The 24803-nt window shown below is 40.0% G+C and overlaps 14 protein-coding genes across 14 annotated transcripts; 6 read left to right on the top strand and 8 right to left on the bottom strand.

The window, feature by feature from the left end:
* Positions 1-595: 595 nt before the first annotated feature.
* Positions 596-2122, top strand: THI2 (Thi2p; the record flags this gene model as incomplete). Its single annotated transcript, XM_037286955.1, has 1 exon — positions 596-2122. One exon carries the CDS (start codon positions 596-598, stop codon positions 2120-2122), a length of 1527 nt encoding a protein of 508 aa, XP_037142850.1.
* Positions 2123-2185: 63 nt separating this feature from the next.
* Positions 2186-3337, bottom strand: ARC1 (Arc1p; the record flags this gene model as incomplete). The annotated part of the gene is made up of 1 exon (XM_037286954.1): positions 2186-3337. The coding sequence occupies one exon, from the start codon at positions 3335-3337 to the stop codon at positions 2186-2188; it is 1152 nt and encodes a 383-aa protein (XP_037142849.1).
* Positions 3338-3807: 470 nt separating this feature from the next.
* ERT1 (Ert1p) lies at positions 3808-5331 on the top strand (the record flags this gene model as incomplete). Its single annotated transcript, XM_037286953.1, has 1 exon — positions 3808-5331. The coding sequence occupies one exon, from the start codon at positions 3808-3810 to the stop codon at positions 5329-5331; it is 1524 nt and encodes a 507-aa protein (XP_037142848.1).
* Positions 5332-5388: 57 nt separating this feature from the next.
* Positions 5389-5829, bottom strand: MLC1 (Mlc1p; the record flags this gene model as incomplete). Its single annotated transcript, XM_037286952.1, has 1 exon — positions 5389-5829. One exon carries the CDS (start codon positions 5827-5829, stop codon positions 5389-5391), a length of 441 nt encoding a protein of 146 aa, XP_037142847.1.
* Positions 5830-7800: 1971 nt separating this feature from the next.
* Positions 7801-9900, top strand: HG535_0B01560 (uncharacterized protein; the record flags this gene model as incomplete). Its single annotated transcript, XM_037286951.1, has 1 exon — positions 7801-9900. The coding sequence occupies one exon, from the start codon at positions 7801-7803 to the stop codon at positions 9898-9900; it is 2100 nt and encodes a 699-aa protein (XP_037142846.1).
* Positions 9901-10443: 543 nt separating this feature from the next.
* On the top strand, positions 10444-10857 carry HG535_0B01550 (uncharacterized protein; the record flags this gene model as incomplete). The annotated part of the gene is made up of 1 exon (XM_037286950.1): positions 10444-10857. One exon carries the CDS (start codon positions 10444-10446, stop codon positions 10855-10857), a length of 414 nt encoding a protein of 137 aa, XP_037142845.1.
* A 32-nt stretch (positions 10858-10889) lies between these two features.
* PRP5 (DEAD-box RNA helicase PRP5) lies at positions 10890-13460 on the bottom strand (the record flags this gene model as incomplete). The annotated part of the gene is made up of 1 exon (XM_037286949.1): positions 10890-13460. One exon carries the CDS (start codon positions 13458-13460, stop codon positions 10890-10892), a length of 2571 nt encoding a protein of 856 aa, XP_037142844.1.
* A 190-nt stretch (positions 13461-13650) lies between these two features.
* On the top strand, positions 13651-14919 carry ABD1 (mRNA (guanine-N7)-methyltransferase; the record flags this gene model as incomplete). Its single annotated transcript, XM_037286948.1, has 1 exon — positions 13651-14919. The coding sequence occupies one exon, from the start codon at positions 13651-13653 to the stop codon at positions 14917-14919; it is 1269 nt and encodes a 422-aa protein (XP_037142843.1).
* Positions 14920-14991: 72 nt separating this feature from the next.
* On the bottom strand, positions 14992-18321 carry VHC1 (Vhc1p; the record flags this gene model as incomplete). The annotated part of the gene is made up of 1 exon (XM_037286947.1): positions 14992-18321. One exon carries the CDS (start codon positions 18319-18321, stop codon positions 14992-14994), a length of 3330 nt encoding a protein of 1109 aa, XP_037142842.1.
* Positions 18322-18795: 474 nt separating this feature from the next.
* HG535_0B01510 (uncharacterized protein) lies at positions 18796-19362 on the bottom strand (the record flags this gene model as incomplete). The annotated part of the gene is made up of 1 exon (XM_037286946.1): positions 18796-19362. One exon carries the CDS (start codon positions 19360-19362, stop codon positions 18796-18798), a length of 567 nt encoding a protein of 188 aa, XP_037142841.1.
* Positions 19363-20188: 826 nt separating this feature from the next.
* Positions 20189-21274, bottom strand: RAD55 (putative DNA-dependent ATPase RAD55; the record flags this gene model as incomplete). Its single annotated transcript, XM_037286945.1, has 1 exon — positions 20189-21274. One exon carries the CDS (start codon positions 21272-21274, stop codon positions 20189-20191), a length of 1086 nt encoding a protein of 361 aa, XP_037142840.1.
* A 165-nt stretch (positions 21275-21439) lies between these two features.
* PPH3 (phosphoprotein phosphatase PP4 catalytic subunit PPH3) lies at positions 21440-22420 on the bottom strand (the record flags this gene model as incomplete). The annotated part of the gene is made up of 1 exon (XM_037286944.1): positions 21440-22420. The coding sequence occupies one exon, from the start codon at positions 22418-22420 to the stop codon at positions 21440-21442; it is 981 nt and encodes a 326-aa protein (XP_037142839.1).
* A 143-nt stretch (positions 22421-22563) lies between these two features.
* PEA2 (Pea2p) lies at positions 22564-23733 on the top strand (the record flags this gene model as incomplete). Its single annotated transcript, XM_037286943.1, has 1 exon — positions 22564-23733. The coding sequence occupies one exon, from the start codon at positions 22564-22566 to the stop codon at positions 23731-23733; it is 1170 nt and encodes a 389-aa protein (XP_037142838.1).
* A 96-nt stretch (positions 23734-23829) lies between these two features.
* Positions 23830-24543, bottom strand: SPT15 (TATA-binding protein; the record flags this gene model as incomplete). The annotated part of the gene is made up of 1 exon (XM_037286942.1): positions 23830-24543. The coding sequence occupies one exon, from the start codon at positions 24541-24543 to the stop codon at positions 23830-23832; it is 714 nt and encodes a 237-aa protein (XP_037142837.1).
* Positions 24544-24803: the final 260 nt, after the last annotated feature.

Below are 24803 nucleotides of genomic sequence, written 5' to 3'. Positions count from 1 at the left end.
CATGAAGGAGCTAGCCGCCCATTGAATTAAAGAGATTTTGAAGTAGAAGTTTATGGTTCAAATCTGAATCAATCAAGGCTCAAGCGTGAAGATAATGGTGCTCTTCGTTTATTTTCTTACGTGACTTGCGGGTAAGCGATTCGGGTGATTTTTTTCTGTTCGATCTTTTAAGCGCATACAAGGGATGGCCCGCTATTGTGGTGATCGAGCTGTAAATTAACTTGCATCGATTGAGGGCGCATCTGGTTACGTACGAGATAATAACTGTTTGGCTAGTCATTCTTCTGGTGGGCAACCGGGGGTGTTTTCAGAAAGATATGATGGAAAAAGTCTGTCTGATGATCGTATGATATGGTGGAATCTTTTCTTATGTGCGTTGCCATGGGCAGTCGTGGTTGTGCAGTTTGCAGCTGTTTCGTTTCGGAATTAGGATCATGGTCTTTTACGCTGCATTTTCGAGAGGCGTATTTATTGGTTGTTGGTTGAAATGGCAGTTTAGGAGTTGGTGATCCAGTATATATTCATCCATTTTTCCATAGATTGGGTAACTGCTTGTGAGCATTATTGGGTTAGGCAAGGCCGATAGCTCTGCATCATGGTTGAACTCCAAGTGGAACAGGACAAACAGGAACGTGAACTCCAAGTAGAACAGGACAAACAGGAACGTGAACTCCAAGTGGAACAGGACAAACAGGAACGTGAACTCCAAGTGGAACAGGACAAACAGGAACATGATCAACAATTGAAAGCCAAGTTACTGGCTCCACTGAGAGGTAGAACTTTCAGTGGCTGCTGGGCATGTAGACTTCGTAAGAGAAGGTGTGACGAGATGAGACCCCGATGTTCATATTGTATCGAACATAATATAAAATGCTGTTATGATGTGAGACTGGTATGGCTGGAGGAAAATAGCTATAGGATCTCATTGAAAAATAACAGTGAAGCACAATTGGTTAGGATGAGCCAAATGAAAAGGAAAAGGTGCTGCATTGATGAAGATTCAGAAGGCACAAAACAAAGGAAACTGACAACTTCAAACAGTCAGTCCGCTAGAGTTGCCTTGTCTCCACCCAATAGCGAGAGCGAAATCGAGGAGGAACCAGACGATAAAAAGACTCTACCAGTGCCCATTGACGCGGAACCGGAACTAGAACTCGAACTGGAACAATCAAACTTAAATATAAGAAGATTACAGACGTATGATAATCATGTCAAATCTGTTTACGGTACGGGGAGAGTCAGAAATTATGATCAAAAATCTGTTAATAAGACCTTGAACGGTTTACTGAGAAAATTAGAGAACCATTCTAAGAACAGTTTTAAAAACAGCGGCATTTCAACTCACAAAGAGGGACCTTTTTCGGTTTTTGACATGCATTTCGATGACGAATCAATCAGCATTAACAATAATATTCCATCACCACCTATGAATAATCATACTCAAAAGAACACGAATAGCTTTCAAGAATTGCACGAAAGGAAAGAATTTATTGATTGTTTAGTGGAAAACAAAATATATACAATTCTATGGTTAAATACTCATGGAAATATGATTTTGAGTAGAGAAGAATACTGCAAATGGTTCCTTGGCTATATGAAGAGAATTTTGCCATTCGAGTTTTGTAAAGTACTGGAAAAAATCATCAGTGACGCTAATCCGTTCAATATCTCCAATTGGCTCAGTATTATAAAAAATAAATGGCTACATAATCCAGATTGGCAAACTGTTTCGTTCACATTATTGACGGTTGTTCATGGTTATACCTGTCCTGAATTATCGAGTGAACTTGAAAATTGGTTCTTGACACAATCGATACTACAATATTCGATGTATCCGTTGATAAATTTTATTGTTAGAAACTCAACTAATTTGATCCTGCTGTACCATTGTAATGTATTACTGAATAATAATAATGAGTGCTCACAGGATATCTATCAAGATGAATTGACAAATGAATTAAATGTCTTGGTGACCAAAAAAGTGGTCAATATATGGAGGGATAGAATTTTGAAGCAACTTTGTTCCTGTGAAGATACAACGAAATCGTGCTCGCAATTGAAATACTGGGAATTACAATTGAAGTATAACGAGATTTTCTACACAGATGTGTATTCAACGTAGCATTTCCAGCGGCTTTGTACATAAATGGTATTTAGATACATAAAATTATATGCTGCTTATTTCTTAACGAACTTGAGCATTTACCAAAGAAACAACTTTGAAAGAATCACCATTCTTGTTCGTTAATTTTCTAACTGGAGCTTCCTTATCTTCATCGTCTTTGAAAACGACTTCTAAATCTTCAGTTGTGGTAAAATGTGGTTGTAATTGTTCCCATAACTTCTTTTTGGGGTTTAATTGCTTTAATGGTTCTTCATCACCAAATCCTTCGAAGAAAACTTTATCACCAGCTTTTGATCCAGCTGGTGGTTCAACAAATTCGACCTTTGTTTCATCTGAACCACATAGCACCATCGCGCTGGATTTTATTCCTCTCATATTAACTGGCTTCAAGTTACAAACAGTAACAACATAACGCTCTTGCATTGCCTCTAATGAGAAATGCTTTACTAAACCAGAACAAACTGTTCTTGGACCTTCTTCATCACCACAATCAATTGTTGAAACATACAATGAGTCAGCATCTGGATGTTTGATAGCTTTTTGAATAAAACCAACGCGGAAATCAATAACAGAAGGCTTCGGCTTTTCGTTAGCACTAGCTTGCTGTTGCTGTTGCTGATTGGCATTTGCAGCTTTTTTTGCAGCTTTCTTCGCCTTTGCCTCCTCTCTCAATTTTTTCAAAGTTTCTTCATCTGGTTTACCCTTGGGTTTTATATCACCATTTTCATTCTCTTTAGTAGGTGGCTTTTCTTTCTTCGACGATTTTTTATCTCCTTGAGATTCCTCTGAACCCTTCTTGGCCTCTGCACTCTTCTTTTTCTTTTCGATAACTTCACGAGGTAAGTCGATGTCGTAAGATATTTTTAATTGACCTTCTTCAGAAACCTTCAGCAATTTCTGCAAATAGTCAATCCATCTTAAAATGTGTCTGTATTTCGTATAGGTCCCCTTGACATCCTTAGAACTGAATACCTGTTCTTTGACCAATGGCAAAGAAACTTCAAAAACATTGACGTCTGTGATTGTTGGTTTCAAAGTAGAAAGTATAAAACTGTTGTCTCTCAATAAAACATTCAAGTCATCTAATCTTTCTTGAAATTGGCCAGTCTTCAATACGGAGTCCCACTGGGCAGCTTGTGCCTGCTGCTCCCTTGAAAGGGTATCAGGTTGCTGAATCGACAAGGATTGAAATTTTTCAACTAATTCTGACATTACTATTCTAATTCAAAACAGTTCACCACAAAACCGATTGATTGCGTTGCGCTGTATATATTCCTTTTTGAACAGGACCTTTTGTCTGATATCTAAAAAATTTTTCAGGTTCTATATAGAAATTCTAAACGTATAGTTGATCTATCAACATAATACTGATCTCCATGCACGTGACTTATCAGCATATGAAGTGAGTTGCATAATGGCGGTCCATTGCGCAACTACTTGAGTATTCTTGCATGTCATGGAGGAACTTCTGCTGAGTTATCACTATTTGGAAAGTGCTCTCTTATTCAGATGCTTTTTCCTTCTTAAGAATACCTGTATAGTATTGAAAAATTTAGTGTCAACATGGAAATACTGAGCGCATCGGTCGTCAACGATAAATAAATGAAAACAGTGTAAGATACTGCAGACAGTCATCAAACAGTTACTGGCACTGGATCAAAACTGGTGTCTCGTATCTTGAAATGACTGAGACTAATACAAAAGAATGCAGTAAGTCTAACGGTCCAGAACAGAAGGCGACAACAAAACAGATGAAGAAGAGAAGAAATACGCATATTGCATGCGTTAACTGTGCGAAATGGCACTTATCATGTGAAGCAAATAGGCCATGCTTTAGATGTATCAGTAAGGGGATAGAGCACACATGTGTGGATGCGCCGAGAAAGAAGAGCAAATATTTGGCAGGTGTGCCCGATGATTCGTTATCGATACGAAGAAGAGGCTCGCCCTCAAATAATTTTATGCAAAGTAGCGATACTAGCAATGGTAGTAGTAGTAACGGTAACAATGATATCAGTGATAGCCAGGAACAGCAAAATTTCCGAAATCCGCAACATATTGTCCACCGGTCGAAATTTCTTTCAAATGCGGCTGATTCCGAGTATTCGATTTTATCCAGAATTATCAACGAAGATACTTTAATAAACAAAATACCTGTCGATCTACTCTATTCAAGCAAACAGCTTAATTCAAATAATGATACTGTACCGAGAGTCGCGGATTCATCCAATGTAAATTTGCCGCCGCATTACTATCCCTCGTCAGGTCAAAATGTTTATTCAGTATTATTAGGAGATAATTCTCTAAATGTTGTATCATCAAAGATAGACCTTTTTGAGAATCATTTCCCTCTAATACCGGTCGATATAGCGAGTAGATCGCTAAACTTTAAGCGACTGTTACCACACGACAGGAGTCCCAAATCGGGAGATATTTGCCAGAATCCACATATCAACCAATACTATCTAAACGTTGAATCATTATCGTTCCCGGAAATAATGGGAATTTTCAAACAAAACCAGCACACAAATACGGGAGTTTCCGTGTCGTTTGCACTGGAGTGTTGTGCACCCGATGCAATGCGAATGTATAGCAATCCAGAATGGGAGCACTCTCTGCGATACGCAACGCCGATGGAGATTTATACACTAATAAATAAACCTTTTTCGCATACTCCCGGATTTCATCATCTTTTTACATACTTGAGGAAAAGGTTCAACCAGCAGGCACTAGTGGAAATATGTCAATCGTTGGCTGAGTTTCGGCCAATCTTTATTGCATGTTCAGTTACTTTAACAGAAGAAGACATGATTTTTATGGAGCAATGCTACCAAAGAACATTATTGGAGTACGTAAAATTTATTGTGCAAATCGGTACTCCAACATGTGTTTGGAGGCGTAACGGACAGATTTCATACGTAAATGAAGAATTTGAGATTTTAAGCGGATGGAACCGGGAAGAGCTGTTGAACAAAATGACTTTCATCGTCGAAATTATGGATGATGAAAGTGTACGAGATTATTTCAAAACATTCTCCAAGGTGGCCTACAAAGACTTCAAAGGTTCTGAACAAATGCAGGTTTGCAATTTACTCAGTCCCATAAAGGGTGAAATAATCAAATGCTGTTGTATGTGGACTCTGAAACGAGACGTTTCTGGTCTGCCATTAATGATATTGGGTAACTTCATGCCCATACTAACTTAGATATATAAGTTAAGATATAAAGATGTAGTAAAAATGTATGTGTTGCGTGCGACCGTTCTACTGTCTTAGTATATCTTCGATGAACTTTTTGTAATCTACGCCGCCCTCACTGTCAATTTCCACTCCCTTCAACAGCTCATCTACTTCGTCATCCGACAATTTCTCCCCTAAGGAGGTCAACATATATCTGATATCACCGACAGATACTTTACCCGTGTTTTCCTTGTCGAAGACCTGAAATGCTTTTATAAAATCGTCAACTTTGCCTGTTGTGGTGGCATTTAACTCCTTCTCATTCGACTGTATTAACTGATCGATGAGCTCTAATGATAGTTGGTCTGGAGCATTGGCATTCGCCAGAATCTTTTCAGTTTGCTGATTGGTGGGATTGTAGCCTATCGCTCTCAAGTAGTCTCCAAACGATTGTCTTGATATCGAGCTCTGGCCCTTCTTGTCAAAAAGTGTGAAAATATCCTTGTTAGTCTTAGATGCAGTCATATCAGGTTATTACGTATAGTAGTTTGAAGGATTAGCTGATGCAGGTATCTTCAGTGTCTAATCACCGAATACAGACACCAAAAACGTCTTGAAGTGTTAATGACATGGTGAAGTGTATTGTTTACGTTTCAGAGAACGAAAACAAACCTAAACGCGGTTACCCTTCCGCGAATGCGACGTATAACGCGATTATGTGAATATTAAATAACTCTCGAAAGGACCATGATGAGTTCATATTGAATTAAGAGCATTATACTACGTTGCGAATATAGTGATGATGAATAACGCTACTTTGGACTCTAGTACCTTCAAGTTGATATGTGCCTGTCAGTTTTACAGATCGGCGAAGTACACAGATGATATCATGCAAACCTACGGTTGATTTAGAATGGCGGCAAAAGTGCAACGATAATTCGATATTGAAATGCAGGGGTTTGAGAGGTAGAGTGAGGGATCGGAGCACAGAAACTGTAATGAGGAAACTGCTCCTATTCAAGAGGTTCGAGATCTCTCTGCTTGAAGCCGCTGGCTTCCTTCTGACATCAGCGGCTAACTGCCGACTATGCCTTGAAGATACAGTGAAGACGCAGGAACGTGGCATGAACCTGCATCTTTGCTCGTGAGCTTGAAGGCTAAAGTGTACAGCCACAATGTTAAGCATTGTAACAAAAAAAAAGTGAGCTTTTGAGTTCCCGGAGTCCCTAACTCAATGTGCTGACAATAATGCTGCTCAAAAGCAATGGAACAACATTCATTTCTTGCTATGCAATTTCTTCACATTGAACCCAGCCCTGAGAAGCTGGTAACTATCCCCGACTTCATCGAACAGCATTCGGATGCATTAAGAAAACAACAAAGCAACTCCCAAAAATACTGGCAGTGAAAATCACCGCCTACCTTTACGAGTGCTGTCTTTATATTTCGATCGTTTCAATGCCCTTTACAATTTAAAGACTTGATTTGAAGAGCTACATTGCTCCTGAGCAGAGTAAAACTTAGAAATGCCCCAAATTTTCCACTAGCTCACGCATACATTGATGAGTCTGTTCGCAGCTTGTGCGAATTACAACTCTATGAACATGTGCTAAACGATAATTAGCAATGCAACCTCACTTTGATCTCCCATACTTAGTAAAGGTGGATGTGGAATTTGAGAATGCCTGCATTTCCTCACATTCATATTGAACTGTTGAGATAGCTGCAAGATGGTCTTGTTTGCAGAAAGTGCACAAGGGCCTGGCCTCTATCTGCGACTCCTGCACAGCCCAAAATATTTTAATATATCGTGCTTAAGTATTAGGCGATTGATTGGACAAAAATCAGCCAGATACGAGATCCGCGCTCGAGGTCCGTTCATGTTTCATGCATATCTAAACGCATTTATTCGAAGTGGTAAACACTGAACTTTCTGCACACGAAAGTCACTTCATCACGCCATATTATTCCCTGTCCGCAAAGGTGTAGCTTCAAAAAGTATTGTGCAGAAAAGTAAGACTAAATACTTGCCGCCAAAGTTTACAATAGTCAGGATTAGTGGCATCCCATCGAAGTATTTTTTTTATTCTGCCACGCGCTGTTTTTGCAAGGGAATGAGTTATTCCTTCTTTCTGAACAGAAAAAAAAACTTTAAAAAATAATCTCACACCATTCGGAAACTGACCTGATTAAAAAATATTAGGAACGCATCGACGAGGAACGAGCGAAAGAGCAGTTTAAAAAATCAACAAAAGTTCGAAATAGCGGCTGATTCTCATCTATAATCTAACGGTTGAAAAGAAAAACGCAGTCATTGTCTTCCAATCTCATTTGACTTTTCCATAAAAGAAGGATTAAATATTAGCCTATCTGTCGATCAAAGCTTTGAGGCATTCCCTATATTTATGCCATTTGTGTGTCGTATATCATAGTTTTTGCGAGAGATTTGAACAGGAATAATAATCAGCTTGAGCGAAGAGAAAAGTTTTCGCCAAGATGATGTTTAGATTTGCACAACAAGCTCAAGTCATCAAGGGTAGACTACCCAATCAGTTTGCTCATGCTTCAGCCAGAAATTCTTTTAACCATTCAGTGCGGTTCAATAGTGCAGTTACCCTCGAAAGACAGGACTCTTCAAATGGGACTCCAGCGAACCCTCTGGCTCAAACTTCCAATCAAGTAAATGCGGCAGTCAATAAAGTTCGTCATTTGAGGAATAATATAAAGACCAACGGTACGTCGTCCGGTCCGCTACAGCATTCATATAACAACAAAAACAGAAACATTCCTCATTCAACTATTTCTGTCGATTCACCATGGTATCATAAAGTTTGCGCTTTCGAAGATTGTGTTTCTCAAACTCTATACATGTCACAGACACCGAGAAGAAAGAATATGAAGCAACAGTCAGAACATCCGAATTCAAATGCAAATCCATTGTTTTGGGACTCTATTGGAAGAGCAATGGATCTTTATCACGATCTTATTAGCACACCAGAGCTGAATTCGGACCGTGTATCAAAACTAGTTCATTTACTACACAATGGTTTAAGAGCCAATAGAAACCAATTAACGAGAATGAATAAGAAGCCAGATTACGATTCTCAAAGTTTTCATAAGGAAATGACAAATTATCTGTGTAAATCACTTAGAGATATCTCTGGAGATGTCTTACAAGGTAAGGTGGAATTGAATGAATATGGTGCAATGCATTTAATAACTGCCTTCAAAGAACTGCTACTATTTGAGGAGGCGGTGGATATTTGGAAAGCTGCCATGAATGGTTCAAACCAATATACTTCTAATATTTTCTTAAATCCAAGAGTTGTTGGTGTCATATTACCAATTCTGTATGATAATGGTGTTTCATACCCAGAGATTCAAACTCTATATGAAAAATCATCTTCAATGATAAACTATTTCCATCCAAATTTATCTGTTGGTATGATCAGAGCCTCTCTATCTGCAGGAGAAAATGAAATGGCTTTAAAATTATTTCAACAATTGTGTGAGGAAAGCACTGAAATGAAATATGGTTATTTAATTGAAACTCACTTATCGTTTATCGGTGAATGCAAGGATTTGACCGTCGCGCAAACATTTTTTGATAAAGCCTTAAATGATGAGATGCCATACAAGATTGATTTACAAGTCTCGTACGTCAAATCATTTTTGAGAAATATATGGAAGCAAACATCAGATTTCAACCGTGTTTACGAAATCTGGTACAAATCTTCTGTTCACTACGGTAAAGGAGTTAATCATGGGATTTCTTCTTCTTTGAATGATACTTTCTTCGATATATTTTTTGAAAACTATGCTCATGACAAATTACAGGGCTTTCAAACTTTGCAATCTCTGATTCAGACCTATAATCAAATAAAACCAATTGATGAACCGTTCTTCAACATTATTCTGGCTAAATGCACTATCTGGCGCGATCGTAAAATCATCGATTACATCGACAAGATTTATGCATTATATCATATTCCAAAGACTATTGTTGCCTTCAGAATTCTATTAAAATCAATGGGCTCTGTTGACGACGCAAGTAATGTTGAAATTTTACAAAGATGGATCGACCTGGTTTCAAAATCAGATGAAATTGGTCAAAGATTTATTGCAAACGCAGATTGGGCAGCTTTGAGAGATGCTACTGTTACATGGACTCAATATAGTAGGGAGGATCAACTCAACAAAGAAAGACAATCATCGAACTCATCCAGTGGCTCACCAAAGAGCAGTGCAAGTACAGAGTTATTTACTGCTTCAAACGGCGATGTAGATTATTCTCATCCAGCTTTACAAGCAGCTAATGCGTCTGGTGCTTTTGATGATCATTATTCTAACAATTATCAAAGAGGGCAACAACAAGAAGAAAATGCTTCAAATATCAATCAGAGGATGATACTATACTTAAAAATTGTAAAGCGTTATTCACCATATTGCCGTGATTCGAGGCAGTTAGCAAGACTAACAACTGGTACTGCAGTAAAATACTCTGTTCTACACGAAGCTTTAAGTGAATTTCAAGAACTCGATGTTACTGATATTCCTGTTCCTTATTTTGGAAATCTGAAACAAAACTGCAACTAACTTCAAATTTATATTCAATTTTATCAAAACTAAGGGAAATTTAGATAGATGGTTCACACATACCCTTTTCAATATTCGTAATCTACACTTTGAAATACTATTCCCGTTATTTTTTACTATATTAAGGACTTTTTTTTAGTTTTTTTTGGGGCGACGCATGATGGTGATTATCTGATTCACTCATGCCATTTTCGTTTTTATATTTCACTTTTACATATCTCCATATTTACTTTTCAGCATTTCGATTCATCTTAATGATTACTACCATTATTATTAATCTTCTTACGTTCTTCAGAAACAATTACAGCCACTGGTTTTGTTCTTAAGTTTTACTTAGCGCACTGTTAATCAATGTCATATGGGGTGCTACAGTCTCATAATGCAGTCTTTAAATATCTGTGCTTTGTTCGAGATAGTTATTTCATTTTCACAGTTATTATATTGAGGGTGCCTTGTCATGGGGCATCACAAAAACTACTCGCGTTTTAGAATTTTAAAAATACCACAGCAAGTAAGACGAAATACAAACGACAGTACACTGAAATGGGATTATGTGCTAGCACATCAGATACCCAAACTGATTCATCAACCCCAGCAGTATCCAAAAGGACAGTTAAAACCTCGACAGTTAAAACCTCGACAGTAGCTTCAAAACCTGCTCCGAAAAAAAGGTCGAAGAAAACGAGAAAATCCCAGACGGTGATAACTCCAAAACAAAGTGGCGGCAACAAAATATTGAACGATAGTGAAGATGACAATAGGGAGAAGTTATCTGCTCGAGAAGCAGCGCGATTGGCAGCTGAGAAGAGATTACAAGACTCTAATGATAAATCTACCCGAGGAGAACTAGGGAGAAAGCTTGCGGAAGAACGAAGCAAGTCGCACAAAAGTCAGTTGATGAAGCAGGCTGAACAGCAAAGATTAAATAAGGCAAATGATAGTCTGAATAATGATTAGGTCAAATATATGATTAATTATTTATGGAATAATTAATATTTGGTATCCTTGATGAAATTGTTACTAACTTTTCGAACACCCTCTTTAACTTTTTGTTCTAAAATGTCAATGCTTAATCTTATATCTTTCTCTTCCTTCGATTCTAGAAGCAAGTACAGTTTTGGTTCATCACGAGGAGACTCTGGTAATTTACCTTCGGGGTAATATCTACCTTTGTTAGTTATACTGCATCCAGTTTCCCGTTTGACTAGCATTAATGTTGTATTCTTGGTGACTTCCCATCTCACAAGTTGAGGTAAATCGTTAACGTTAACTCTCGCACTGTATGTTATCGTGCCGTCAGTATTTGAGTTTTTTATGACGGTGTACTCAATCTTAGGAACCTTGATGTGTGTAGTATTATTGTCATCTTCTTGATTACTTTGTCTGTGGCCATCCTCGTGAGAAGAGGCATTACCACCTTCAAACCGCTTCTTTTGTTCCATCTGTTTTTCTTCTCTTTTAGATTCCAGATTGTCTAACCCTTTGCCACCAAATCCTGACGAGACCTTATACCTACCCTCTTTGATACCAGAAGTGAAAGCTGCACTCATATCTTTTAGAGCTCTAACTTGGTGCTCATCATGTTCCTCGAGCTCACTAGTTCTTAGTGCTTTCGATAAAATGAAAGATGCAGCAAGTTCGTTTTCTAACAGAAGAGTGATGGCAACGCCTTTGTTCGTACCACGAGCAGTTCTTCCTGTAGTGTGAACATACTGCGCAAACGTCTTCACAGCATTGAAAATAATAACTAATGATACCTCGGGGACGTTCAATCCACGAGATAGCACTTCTGTGCAGATCAAAATACTATTTTTGGTGCTTCTAAAGTTCTCTAAATTTTTTAATCTCTCCTGATAAGGTTTTCCAGCATGGATCGAAAATAGATGGTAGCCTTCGCATTCTAGCTTCTTGAAAAGAATGTCACAGATCTGTTGACTACTGACGAAAATTATAATCTTTTCATCTTTAGGCTCGTCATCTTCTTTCAGTTCTTCCTCCTCCTCATCCTCAGTCTTTATACTTTCATTCAAAATCTTCAATAGTTTCAGGAACTTTTTCTCCTCCCCATCTACTATCTCAAATTTTTGTTTTACATTCTCATTGACCAAACTATTAGAGGTTACGGTTACGGTCAAAGGGGATCGTAACACTCTTAATGCAAAGCTGCGTAGTTTATTAGGGAAAGTAGCACTGAATAAAACGCACTGCTTGTCAGATCGTATGGTTTTCATTATTTGTGTTATTTGCGGTTCGAATCCAAGATCAAACAGTCGATCTGCTTCATCCATCACGACAAAAGTTATTCTTTTAGTGTTTATTAGTTTACCTGAATTCAAAGTTAATAGATCGATGAATCTTCCAGGCGTTGCCACAATAATTTCAATACCTCTTCTTAACACATTTATCTGATGCTTTAGTTCCGACCCACCCGTGCAGCAGATAGAACTAACGGAATCATCCCCTCGGATAAATTTTTGAACTTCTTCATTGATCTGCAATGCAAGTTCTCTGGTTGGGGCAAGTATCAATCCCAACGGGCCAGTCTCATCTCGTGATAAAGGTCGCTGAGCTTTGATCTGCCTTATTAAAGGTAAAAGGTAAGATATTGTCTTACCGGACCCCGTTTTAGATATACCAATAACATCCCTACCGCTCATTATCGCGGGAATTGCTTGAGACTGGATAGGTGTTGGGCTGCCGTAATCAAAATCTTGTGTGATTAAATTCATAACATCTGAGGACAATCCTAGTTGAGACCACCGACTTACTGGCACTGGGCACTGATTCCCCTTCACTTTTATATTTCCCATGCTTAACCGGATTTCTTCAATTTCGCTTTCAGACATAGAGTCAAACTCTTCTGGTTGGACATAGAAATTTTTACGGAAGGGCTCCAAGTCCTCTGATGTATATTTTATGCTGAGCACCTGTTTTTTTAGCTTCATCTTGGCAATCTTGGCATATCTTGTATCCTCATTAGTATCAGTTCTCTCAAAGGCCATATCTTCAACACCTGTATCATTGTCCTCCTCGTCGAATAAGTATCCGATACGATTATTTGTTGATGTGCCTTTAATTGAGTGAATTCCTTGCATATACTCATCCAAAGGATCTTTGTCATTCTTGGTGGTCTCACGTTTTCCATGAGATAACACTGCGTTAGAACCGTCTTTGCTACTAGATGTCTTGGGAACGAATAGTTCAACTTTCGTCGACACGAACTCTTCGTCATCGCTAGCATCGAAAACATTTGCACTATCATTGTTCTTAGTTTTACCCTTCATCGAACTCTTTCGTTTCTTTTGCTCCCGTGGCTGAGGTGACTGCTTGTCTGAGCTCTCCTCATTTCTCTTTCTCCTCTTGTCCTTCCATTCTTGAAGCTTCTGACGCCTCTCTGCTTGTCTATCATGATTAGTGTTCTCGCTGTTAGTAAGATTCTCTTGTTTCGTCTTCGACTGCTCATCTGAATGAGCTTTCTTTTGCTTCCATTTGGCTAATCGCTTTTGCCTTTCCTGCAAAATTTCAGCTTTATTAGCATCATGAGGACTTACAGGTAACATTTCCCAGTAACTAGGCTTGATTGTTTTACTTTCTTTCCATTTATGTCACAGTGCTTCCTTCATGAATATGTAGAGTTTTCATTCACCGGATAAAAGTTAGATCTCGGCCAAACTCGCAGGTAATTCAGAATATATATATCAAAGAGACAATCTAGAGTACTATATCTCATATAAATCGGTATTGTCCAAGATGTCGGCAAGACCAGAGAAACCCGTGTGGATGTCCCAAGAAGTCTATGATAGACAATATGGCATTCCGGAAAGGAATAATAAACCGCAAAACAAAAACGACTCCATCGCAGATCCATCGAAGAAAGATGATGAGCCAAAATTGAATGAAGCCAATGGGCAGGAAATGACCCAAAGTTCAGAATCGCAAAAGCCCATTTTCCGCATTGCTAAACGGAAGCATCAACAGTTCGATTTAGAGGAAAAACAGAGGAGAATTGAAATCAGTAGACTACGTGATGAACAGTTAAAAAAGCATGAGATTGAATTGGCAGCAAACAGAACAATAAATGTTGATCAGATTGTGAGACAGCATTATAACGAAAGAACTTTTATTGCCAACAAGGCCAGACGAAATCTTTCCCCTATTATTAAACTGCGTAATTTCAATAATGCCATCAAATATATGCTGATCGATAAATATACGAGGCCCGGAGATGTAGTACTAGAGCTTGGGTGTGGTAAAGGTGGTGATTTAAGAAAGTATGGTAATGCAAATATCTCGCAGTTTATCGGTGTAGACATATCAAATGCTTCAATTCAAGAAGCTCATAAAAGGTATAATTCAATGAGAAACCTTTCATTTCAAGTTATATTGATTACAGGTGACTGCTTTGGAGAATCACTTGGTGTAGCAGTCGAGTCGTTTCCAGAATGTCGATTCCCTTGTAATATTGTATCACTACAATTCTGTCTGCATTATGCTTTTGAAACCGAGGAAAAGGCAAGAAGAACGCTTTTGAACATTTCAAAATCTTTAAGAATTGGTGGTCATTTCTTTGGTACAATTCCTGACTCCGAATTCATTCGCTATAAGCTAAACAAGATTAGTCCAGAGGTAGAGAAACCTTCTTGGGGAAACTCCATCTATAAAGTTACGTTCGAAAATAATGAGTATTTGAAGAACGACCATGAATTTCCTTCTCCTTTTGGGCAAATGTATGTATATTGGCTAGAAGACGCCATTGATAATGTACCCGAGTATGTGGTCCCTTTTGAGACACTGAGAAGTCTGGGAGACGAATATGGTCTTGAGTTAGAACTGCAAATGCCCTTCAACAAATTCTTTGTTCAGGAGATACCTCATTGGATTGATAAGTTTTCGCCGAGATTGAAGGAGGGGTTGCAACGCTCAGATGGTAAATATGGTGTGGAAGGGGATGAAAAAGAAGCTGCCTCCTACTTTTACACAATGTTCGCATTTCGCAAGGTAAAAGATTATGTTGAATAAAAAAGAGCATTAAAAGTTATAAGAGCAATGTACCTGCATTCCTATTTATATATAGTTTTCTTGTTTTTTATTCTATAAGGCTGTAGTTACTGTCATCGTCTGAGAGTTGATTAGCATAGTGGGAGGTAATCCTTCGAGCCAAGTGTCTAAATCCTCGATGTACAGCAAACTTGCATCAGCGTCGTCATGAGTTCCTAGAGCAGGAATAGGTAAGGTTGAGAAGATTAAATCAGACATGCTTGAAAGCTGCGTCATAATGTCGTTCAAAACCAAGTGCTGTGCCCTGCTTGGCAAATCATTAAATGCCAAGTTGTTCATTGCAAGAACTAGGCTATCTTTTGAACAGCATGGTGACAATTCGGGAAGAATTTGATTCCTGCTTTGTTGTTCGCTGATACGGTCATCTTGTGGAGCGGGCTCGACAATTGGAACTAAAGTAGGTTTATCACCACTACCATCCTCAAGAACTTTGGTGACTGGCAACTTATTGCTTGAAAAAACTGGTCTCAAAGATTGAGCAGTACTATCGTCAATCTTTTTATGTAATGGCGTTGCAGCTTTTACAGCATGATTCTTTCTTCTATTTGTCTCATAATTGAGCCTTTGTGTTAAAGAAGGAATGGAAGCGGAAGAATCGAATACAGAGCCAACATCTGTATCATCGTCTGAATCTAAATCTGTTATTGGCACAGTTTGTGGCATACTTGAACTCATTGTCAAGCTGATTCCTAGCGAGTGCAGCTTTGAAAGCTTGTGCTTATGTGAATGTAAATCTTTTGATTTCACAGCTACTGGTGCAGCCATTGAAAATCTGCGCTTTGGCTTGAGTGTATCTCTCGCTTCTACCAAATCTTTCCACCAAGAATCATCCTTCAGTTTCTCATTAACATATTTAAAAGTAATCGGGTCACCTTTTACAATTGTATTGTAAACTCTAAACTGATCTAATGAAACAACAAGTACTTCAGCCTCAATTCTCAAAACCCCCAGCAAATTTTCCATTCTTTTGATCTCATCTGATCTATCTAATTCTTTTTCAACAAAAAGGATAGTCCGTAAAGTATGCGTGTGTTTCCATTGTGGTACAGTTACTAAAATTGCCCCCAACTGTAAAATTAAAGTATACGTGTCAAAGTTCGTTGTTGTAACGGAGGGAGAATCGTTTTGAAATTTCATTTGCGCACACATTTGTATTGGATAAAGATCAATGTATCTTTTGCATTCAAACTTCTCTGTGTCCTTTGGTAGGTTGAGATTTCTAAACCCATGAGCAACAGCTATATTAGACTGCATTGAAGATAGGTCTTCAACAATCTGAACCCACTGTTGCACTTTTACCTTATTTTCATTTTTGCACTCATCAGTTGGAAGAGGTTCTTTAAAGCCATCAAATTCTGTCGGAGTAGAATTGGAAAGGTTTGGTGGGCTGCTATCGTTATCATTCATGTTAGGCGACGAAAACTCGCGATGGTGTTGTAAATCAAACATTCCGACTACAGTGATATTTGGCTTCATTCCGCCTAGACCGGATCCCAAAAACACGTTTCGTATTCCCCAAGATAGTGTGGGACCCGTACCTATTTGGACAAAGGCTTTGATTTTTGTTAGCTCTCTGATTTTCAGCCATGCTCTTTGCTGCTTCTTCAGCTCCGGTAATTGATCTTGAAAGTTGGTAATCACCGTCACATGCCCCAAAATGTATAATCCACCTTTCTTCAAATGATTGCAAAAGCGTATTAACTTCCAGCTCGTTCGGGGATTGTCAACTAATAAGAGAATCTGTGGTCTCCAATACTTAATATTGTCTTGACGGAGTCTCAACAGGTATTTTCTCACTTGGTGGTATATCAAACTTTGGGAAACATCTCCCCATGATTTTGGAGGACAAAAATAATGAATCATTAAAAATAATACAACCATAGCCAGAATTATACCGGAGGCGGATATACCATCAACCACGAACATTGCAATTGTTGACATTATCGCACCAGAAATAGCTGTGTACCTATCGAAATACTTGAATGATGGTCTGAAATTTGGTGCTGATGACAATTCTAATAGAAAACAGGCTAAATTCATCACGGCAAATGTCATCAAAAATGTCATGGTAATGAATGTTGCAATTTTATTGACGTCTGAGAACAAACATAACTGAGTTAAAAACCATGTGAATAGAAGAGAAAAAAGTGGTTTTTTATGAAATATGGTTATTCCTGGAATAATACTATCTCTTGATATAGCTTCTAAAACGTATGCAGCACCGACCATACCAACTATTATGGAGAATAACGCGGTTGACATTTCACCCATAAATATAATCCATTGAACTGCACTCACTGATTGGATAACTTGAACATCACCGTACAGAGACTGTCTAGGGATTGTAAAACTCATTGAAATGACAACAATAGTATAGCAAAGGAACGTAAATAAAAGCCCCCATAATGTACCCTTTGGTATAGATCTTGAAGGTTTACGGAGTTCACTTGACATACCTGCTCCAGCAAAAATACCAGCTGTTGCTGGAAAGAAAATACCAAATAAATCATTAAATGTTTCTTTACTTTTCAAAACAGAACCTGCTGCTCCTTTTGTCAAATGTGGATAAAGATTCTCAGTGAAAGTCTTCCATGAAATACCACTATAAACAAGATTATCATCCACAGAAAACGGCATTTTAATCAATGCGGATAAAGGAATCGATGCGATTGATAAAACCAAAACAAGAAAAAGTATATTACCTGCTCTTGAAACCGTTTGTGAACCGACAAGAGCTATGCTCAAACAGAGGAGCAGAATCACTGTCGCGTATATGAATTCGTGCCAATGACCCTTCGGTAGTAGTTGAAATAGTGCAGCAGATCGGCTTTCGTCATTGGATATGCCTAAATTATACAACAGTGGTTCGACGAGACCGATCGCATTCATACCACTATTAAAAACCTGACCAAAGAAGAAAACAAGTCCTATGGAACCACCAAATTCTGGACCCAGGCTTCTGGATATCATGTAATATGCCCCACCACCTCTCACGGTACCATTCGTTGAAATGGCCGATATGCTCAAAGTTGTCAATAGGTTGATCAGGTAACTAAGTAGCAAAAGGCCTAAAGTGCAAATTATACCGAGTTGACCAAGAATAAATCCGAATCTCAAAAACATCAAAATCGACAGAACGTTTAACGCTGTAGGAACAAAAACCCCACCATATGTGCCCAGTTTGTCCCTGTTTGGATTGGCAGGATCGTGTCTGGAGGAAATTTTTCTGCACTGTGGTGTCGCCTTGTAACTAAAATACGTTAGGCTTGATTTTCTCTTCGGTAGTAGAGATGTAGATTCATTATGTGGCTCTGAGGAGGAAGGCTTATGTGAACCCGGGATATCGTAAAAATTTGATGCCATATTGTCCTGCCCACCAGTCCACGATTTCACGTCTCTAAATCAGTTCTTTTCAGCAAGAGCGGTAAGACGATAGCATTTTACATTTTCCTTTTTTTTTTTTCTTGATTTTCACGTCCCAAGTTGCAAGTTTGCAAACTAGGCGATATCAGAAACTAATTAAAAGTATTTTTCGAATTTAGTTGTATATTTGCTGTATACCTGTATAGTGTGAAAATTACAGAAAATAAAATAAAGGAGAATGATTGTTTATTCCATTTCCACTAGTATTTTGTTTTTCGCATAAAACGAACGATAAATTAAAAGTATTTTATTTTTATTTCTAAATATCTTTAGAAAAAAGAACCTTGCGATCGCATGTATCTACCAGAAATAAACGATCAAATATATTGATGAGATAAATGCTCAAATCAATATCAAATTAAGACTTGTCGATATCCCACCCTGTCAACGTGTGAACACTCCGCTCTACAGAACTTATAGCAATAACCAAGCGACACCAGCGACACCCATGATAGATGGAACGACCATGTTGTTACCAGCATTTGGAGCTGGTTGAATAGTTTGGCTGGAAGAAGTGGTTGCAGAGCTTGGTTCTGGAGACAAAGTTGGAGATGGGATGACCGTGGTGATGGTACATGGACAGTCGGTGATAGTCAAAGTAGTTGGAGCAGTCACGGTGTAGGTCACGTCATTCTCAGTGAAGGTGGTTGGGTATGGACAGTAGGTGGTGTACTCCGTAACAACCTCGGTCGTGGTGATGTAGTTGGTAGAGTTGTATCCACCTGGGCCGGTTGGCAAAGAGGTCGTAATCTGAGTGCCGTTTGGACCGATGGTTGGTGGCACACTCGTTGGCAAAGAGGTGATCTGGGTGCCGTTTGGACCGATGGTTGGTGGCACACTCGTTGGCAAAGAGGTGATCTGGGTGCCATTTGGACCCAAAGTTGGCAATTCACTTGTGGCCGACGATGAGGTGACATTGGCGAATTGCGCCATGGCAACGGCTGGAACGACGGCGGCGACTAGAGCAGTAGAGAATTTCATAGCGAACGGTGAACAATAAGACGTATACTTCTTTTCAGTGAGTTGTATAAACCTGATGAATCTGGTTCCAGAGAGAAGACCATTCCCACAACAGCAACTGCTAATGCCCAAGAATGCCCATCCTTTTTATACCCTCGGATTCATGCTTTTCCCGTCATGCTCATCCCCTGAAATCTGGTGGATTCTTCTGACAGTTTCGATTTCTATAATTAACTCAAATCTGAAACAGTTGTTTTGAATTGCACTTTACCCAATTGGGCATGAGGGTGACACCTCTCAGCGCACTCGGCCACACTTACATAGCCCGATTGGGAAAAGATGTCCTAACAATGCTGCGGACTTGCGAGAAAAGATCGCACAGAATCGACGTGATGGACACAATGGGACGCCGTACACCGAAACCCTCAGCGCAATCCATTGCGGCCTTCGGCACCTGACAGGAGGTTCCGGCCTGAAAAAGTTTTCCTCCTGCGCCCAGATCCCACGGCACGCGCGCAGCCCGTGCGTGCCGTGGGGACACATATATATTTATAGCAGCCCGCGTGGGCGGTCCCTATGCACGGCACGCTGCCGTTGCTTCTAAATTGAGGTTCGTCACCTGCTGCTCTGGGTTGCTTGTGGGGCACTCAGGGCCCTGACGCGGTGTCGGGCTGTTTTGCCCAATGCGGAGTATTGACCTGTCTAATTGGGTACCGTCAACAAAGATCCAACAAAGATGCAAGGGAAGCTCAGAACAATGGATGTGCCGCTCTGTTTACAATCAGACCTATTCGGGACATGCCGGCGCACACCGGCGCACACCGGGACCACTTTTTTCTTCGTGCCCTTAAACAACACTGGACTGACTATCGAAGACGAATTCGTCGCTGGCAGTGTCCGTTTTGGGAACCTGGCTGCTGTTCTGTGCGTTGAGTGACCGAAGACGTCCGTTTTGGTCAAACTCCGTGCAGATTCGCTGCAGCGAACCCCTCTCGCTATCGCCGTTGTCTGCATCGTGCCGCGAGCGTTTGCCAGTGTTTACTATGACGAGGCGGCATTTTCTGGGCTTGGTGCTGGTGCTGGCAGTTGCGCCTGTGGTTGCAGCTGTTTCCGCTTTTGTTGTGTGGTCTGTGCCTGTGGCGAGGGGTGCGGTTGTTTGCCACCCCCAGAAGAGGCCGATCTTCTTTTTGAGAAAGATCTCCCATTTGGCGTCTCTCTTCCCCATAGCAACGCTGCTCGCGAGCAAAGAGCTTTTCAGAATCTGTACATTTCTCCGCTTTGCTGCAGAAATGACGTAAAAATTAGTTTTATCTGCTATAACATCAAGGCCGTCCTCGTGGATGCCCGTGTTCACGTCGTCGTTGGTGAACGAAGTGTTCATGCAGTCGTTCAGCAGGATGATGGTGGTGTTGTGCTGGTTTGCGTATTTTGTCATGGAGGTGAACAGTTGCACGAGATGTTTGCATTTCATCTCGTGAAGCTTCCACGAGGCGGTTGAGGATGGGTTGGAGCTGTGGGCAGGGGACCTTTTTGCTCTCTTCTGCAACACGTACAGGTGGTTGCACACCAATTGGGACATCCCGTCCATCACCAGCAGTCTGTAGCTTGTGTCGAGCGCGTTGATGAAGAAGAAGAGCTCCGTGAAGGTCGTTATTTTGACCTTTTCGATCTTGCGGCCAGCGGCCAGCGTCGCTGGCGCGACGCCGGGCATCGGCTTGAACGTCTCTATCCATAGCAGTCTGTCGCGGGGGTCCGTGTGTTCCAGCAGTTGCAGGCCGAAGCGGGTTTTTCCGATACCTGGGGGGCCGTACACTTCGTAGATGGACCTTGTTTGGAAGCCATTGTTGAGTGCTTGGTCGAGCTCGGGAATCCCACTCGACAGCGGATCGGGGTTGTCGGAGATGAATTGTGATAGTGAAATTCCCACTGACATGCGGTCTGTCTGGAGCTTGGTTCGCCTGGATGCTCTCCCTCCGCTGCTGTTGGATCAACAGCGCACTTTCATATCTCTTTTTCCAGGCGTCGTCGTGAATAATTATACGTATAGAACTAAGTGAAAATATAGCATTAAGAAATACAGTTACGGGCGCTTCGAGCATCACAAGAAGTAGTCCATTTGCGGCTTCTTGGTGGGTATTATGGTATGGCCCATGCCGTTTTGAGATTGCACAGCATCAAATATTGTGTAGCTTCTCTCGAGCTGGCCATCGATCGTGAGAACCGCGGCTACATTGCCACATCTGTAGCAGTAGTTCGGGGCAGACCACACGGTGACAAGTCCGCCGTCGAACATTTCTTTGTATCCCTCCATTACTAGCTGGTGGGCGCGAGCGATGAGCTCTATGTTATTCGTTTGCAAGAATTGATCAACCTCACCCTTGCCAAATAGAAAACCTGCTCCTCTTGGCGAAAGAGACCATGTATCGACTTCGTCAGGGTCCGACCACAGTAGATCGCACATCGCGCCCTCATGCGGCACCTCTTGCTTCCTGTCGATACTCCGTATCTCGTCAATGGTCGTAATGTCTGGCGAGAGACCGCCGTGTATGCAAAACACTCGTTCGTTTATTATGGCACCTAATGAGAGGTAGTCGAATACTTCGCAACAGTATCTCCAGACATTACTATTCCCGTATTTCCTCATTATCTCGTCATAGAACCCATAAACTTTGGTGATCTGTCTCGTTTCGTGATTGCCGCGAATAAGTGTTATTCTATCGGGATATCTTAGCTTGTAGCATAGTAAAAGTAAAAAGGACTCTAAAGAATAGAAGCCTCTATCAACGAAGTCGCCCAAGAAAATATATCGGCTCTTCTCTACCCCACCACTTTTTTCAAACAGTGTTAGCAGGTCGTGTAGCTGGCCATGAATGTCTCCACATATTGTCACAGGAGTGTCTACATGCGTAACATTCGACTCGTTCATCAAAAGTTCTTGCGCTTGAATACATAGTGAGTACACACAGTCCTCCCGTATATGCTTCCCCTGTTTCAGCAGTATTATGATCTTATCTAGGTTCATTTGCCTTGTTCCCTCAAGCGTAACCATGTAAGTCTTTCCGCTATTATTGCAGTTCATGTATTTTTAAAGATGGTGATGAAGCCTTCGATTTTTAACGCGAAAATTTTAGCCGTTTCTTTTAATAAAACTAATATAAACAAAGGTTCAATGGTTTGCCTACATCAATTGCAAAGTCAGAATAGGTTTATTGGATTGTCGTTATGATCGACGATCTAAAGGGTTTAGAGCTCATGGAAAGAGCTAACCCATGGCTTTTCTCAGAGGACAGTTATGAGGAGTATCCAACCAAATATGAGGATTTGAAACAATATTTGTCAAACGATTTGGACACAAACTTGCCCTACAGAAATAGTAGACCCTACACACATGTTGACTACTTAGATTTCCTACTGTACAAGAAAGATCAAAATGGCTCGTTAATTGATGTCGATAAAAAACTACTTTGCGAATATGCGCTGTATCAGGTGCAAAGTCATCAGAGGAATGGAAAATTAAAAGATGTTTCGGCGAAAACCTTGCAACAGCTACTCGATATCCAGCCACAGTCAGCAGAGTGGTATGAGTCTTTGCTCGTATTGCTGGAATCCACCAATGCTACAAAAGTTGATGCTCCACTGTTTGATATTGGAAAGACGAGTACAAAGAAAAACCCGAACAGCAAAGGGCTGCAGCGTAGTAATACTACTATTCGCACGAATGGTGCGTTGCAAGAACTCACGTCATTTGTATTATCTAATGCCGTCAAGAAGGGGGTGGAGTTGCAACCTGTAAATATGGATAGTCCGGTTGAATTCCTAAAGAATGCTATTGATTCACTCACAAATTACTCTCAAAATGATAACGGAAAGCAATCAAACATGGAGAATGACGCCACAGGCATATACACACAAAAAAAAGAGTTAGAAACGGCATTTGAAGACTTACAGCTAGCTCACAGTTTTTTAACGAAGCAATTTGAGAAAGATCGAGCTGAACATATACAAAATGTTGAACAACTTCAAAATACGAACAAGGAACTACATCAAAAAATTTTGGAGTGCCATTCTAATTTGTCTCAAAGTGAGACTAAACTGCAAGAGATGGATATTGAGGTAAAACGACTGAAAGAATCTAGTAGCCTCGAAAATGACTTTGTGAGGAACATCGATCTATCGTCACCAGTTCCATCTCCTATAAACCTCCTAAACCCAGAATCACCAACGCTTTCTAATGGCAACGGGCATTCGTTCTCAATAATGAAAATGGAATTCAAGAGAATGCTTGCTGAGAGCCAAAGGAAATATGAAAGAGAAATACAAGAAGAAAGAGAATCGAGGATGCATGTTGAGAAAGAACTAGAGGCGTTCAAGAAGAAGACAGGGATGAAATAACATGAATCATAGCATTTACAGAAATATTTATATTTTTCTCGATTTTCGTTTTCCCCATTCGAATGTTTATTTGGACCCTATATAAAGCAATTTATTTTATATCTTCCTAAATTCACTCAACACCGGATATATAGCTTCAAAAGCTTGATAAATTTCACCTCTTTGCTTAGCACCAGTCAGAACAATTTTACCCGAAACAAAAATCAACAGGACAATTTTTGGCTTCACCATTCTATAAATTAATCCAGGGAATAATTCCGGTTCATACGATGAGAAAGGTCCATGACTGAATGCCAAACCTTCTAAACGGATAGGAAATTTCACGTCACATGAACCAACAATGTTTTGAATCTTAAAATCAGTGAATTTGGCTGCGAAACCAATCTTTTGGATAATTCTAGCATATTTTCTACTTGCTAATTTGGAGTCATCTTCACTTTTGGCACCTGTTACAACCATTTTACCTGATGCAAAAATCAATGCCGTAGTTTTTGGTTCTCGAATACGCATAATAACAGCGGCAAAACGCTTTGGGTTGTATTCCGCATTACGCGCATGAAGTGCCACTGTTTTTAAGTCTAGCCGACATCCCAGGTTCACAGTAGCCACGATATTTTGAAGAGTAGGGACTATACCTGATGTAGCTGAATCATCTGATTCGTCCTCTTGCTGACTCTTTACTGCAATGTCTTTAGCATTACTGTTGTCTATGTCATTTTTCTCTTGAGACTCCCAAACCTGTCTTGTATTTTGATCAAAAACTATTTTATTCGCGTTTTGAAACTCCTGCAATCGCTCCTGTTCAGACATGGTATGAGCTGCGATCAAACGAAATCTCTCTTACGAATCTGAAGAAAGCTTTTCTTGTTACTACCACTATTTTATAGAATTGCAGGTTCGATAAATTCGATATCAAAATATAACTAGAACGAAAAATATATAAAAAATCGCTATATACGCCACTCTATCAAAAGTAGTGAGAAAAGTATATAAGCGGCTGAAACTAATGTATCGGCATTTATACAGTTGAAATTAGTTTATGTCACTGTAGTTTCTGTGTTGACTGTATT

The sequence above is a fragment of the Zygotorulaspora mrakii genome, chromosome 2, assembly GCF_013402915.1.
Source record: "Zygotorulaspora mrakii chromosome 2, complete sequence".
Classification (NCBI taxonomy): domain Eukaryota; kingdom Fungi; phylum Ascomycota; class Saccharomycetes; order Saccharomycetales; family Saccharomycetaceae; genus Zygotorulaspora; species Zygotorulaspora mrakii.
The sequence above is the reverse complement of the archived record's forward strand: the minus strand, read 5'-3'. Positions and strand labels throughout refer to the sequence as shown.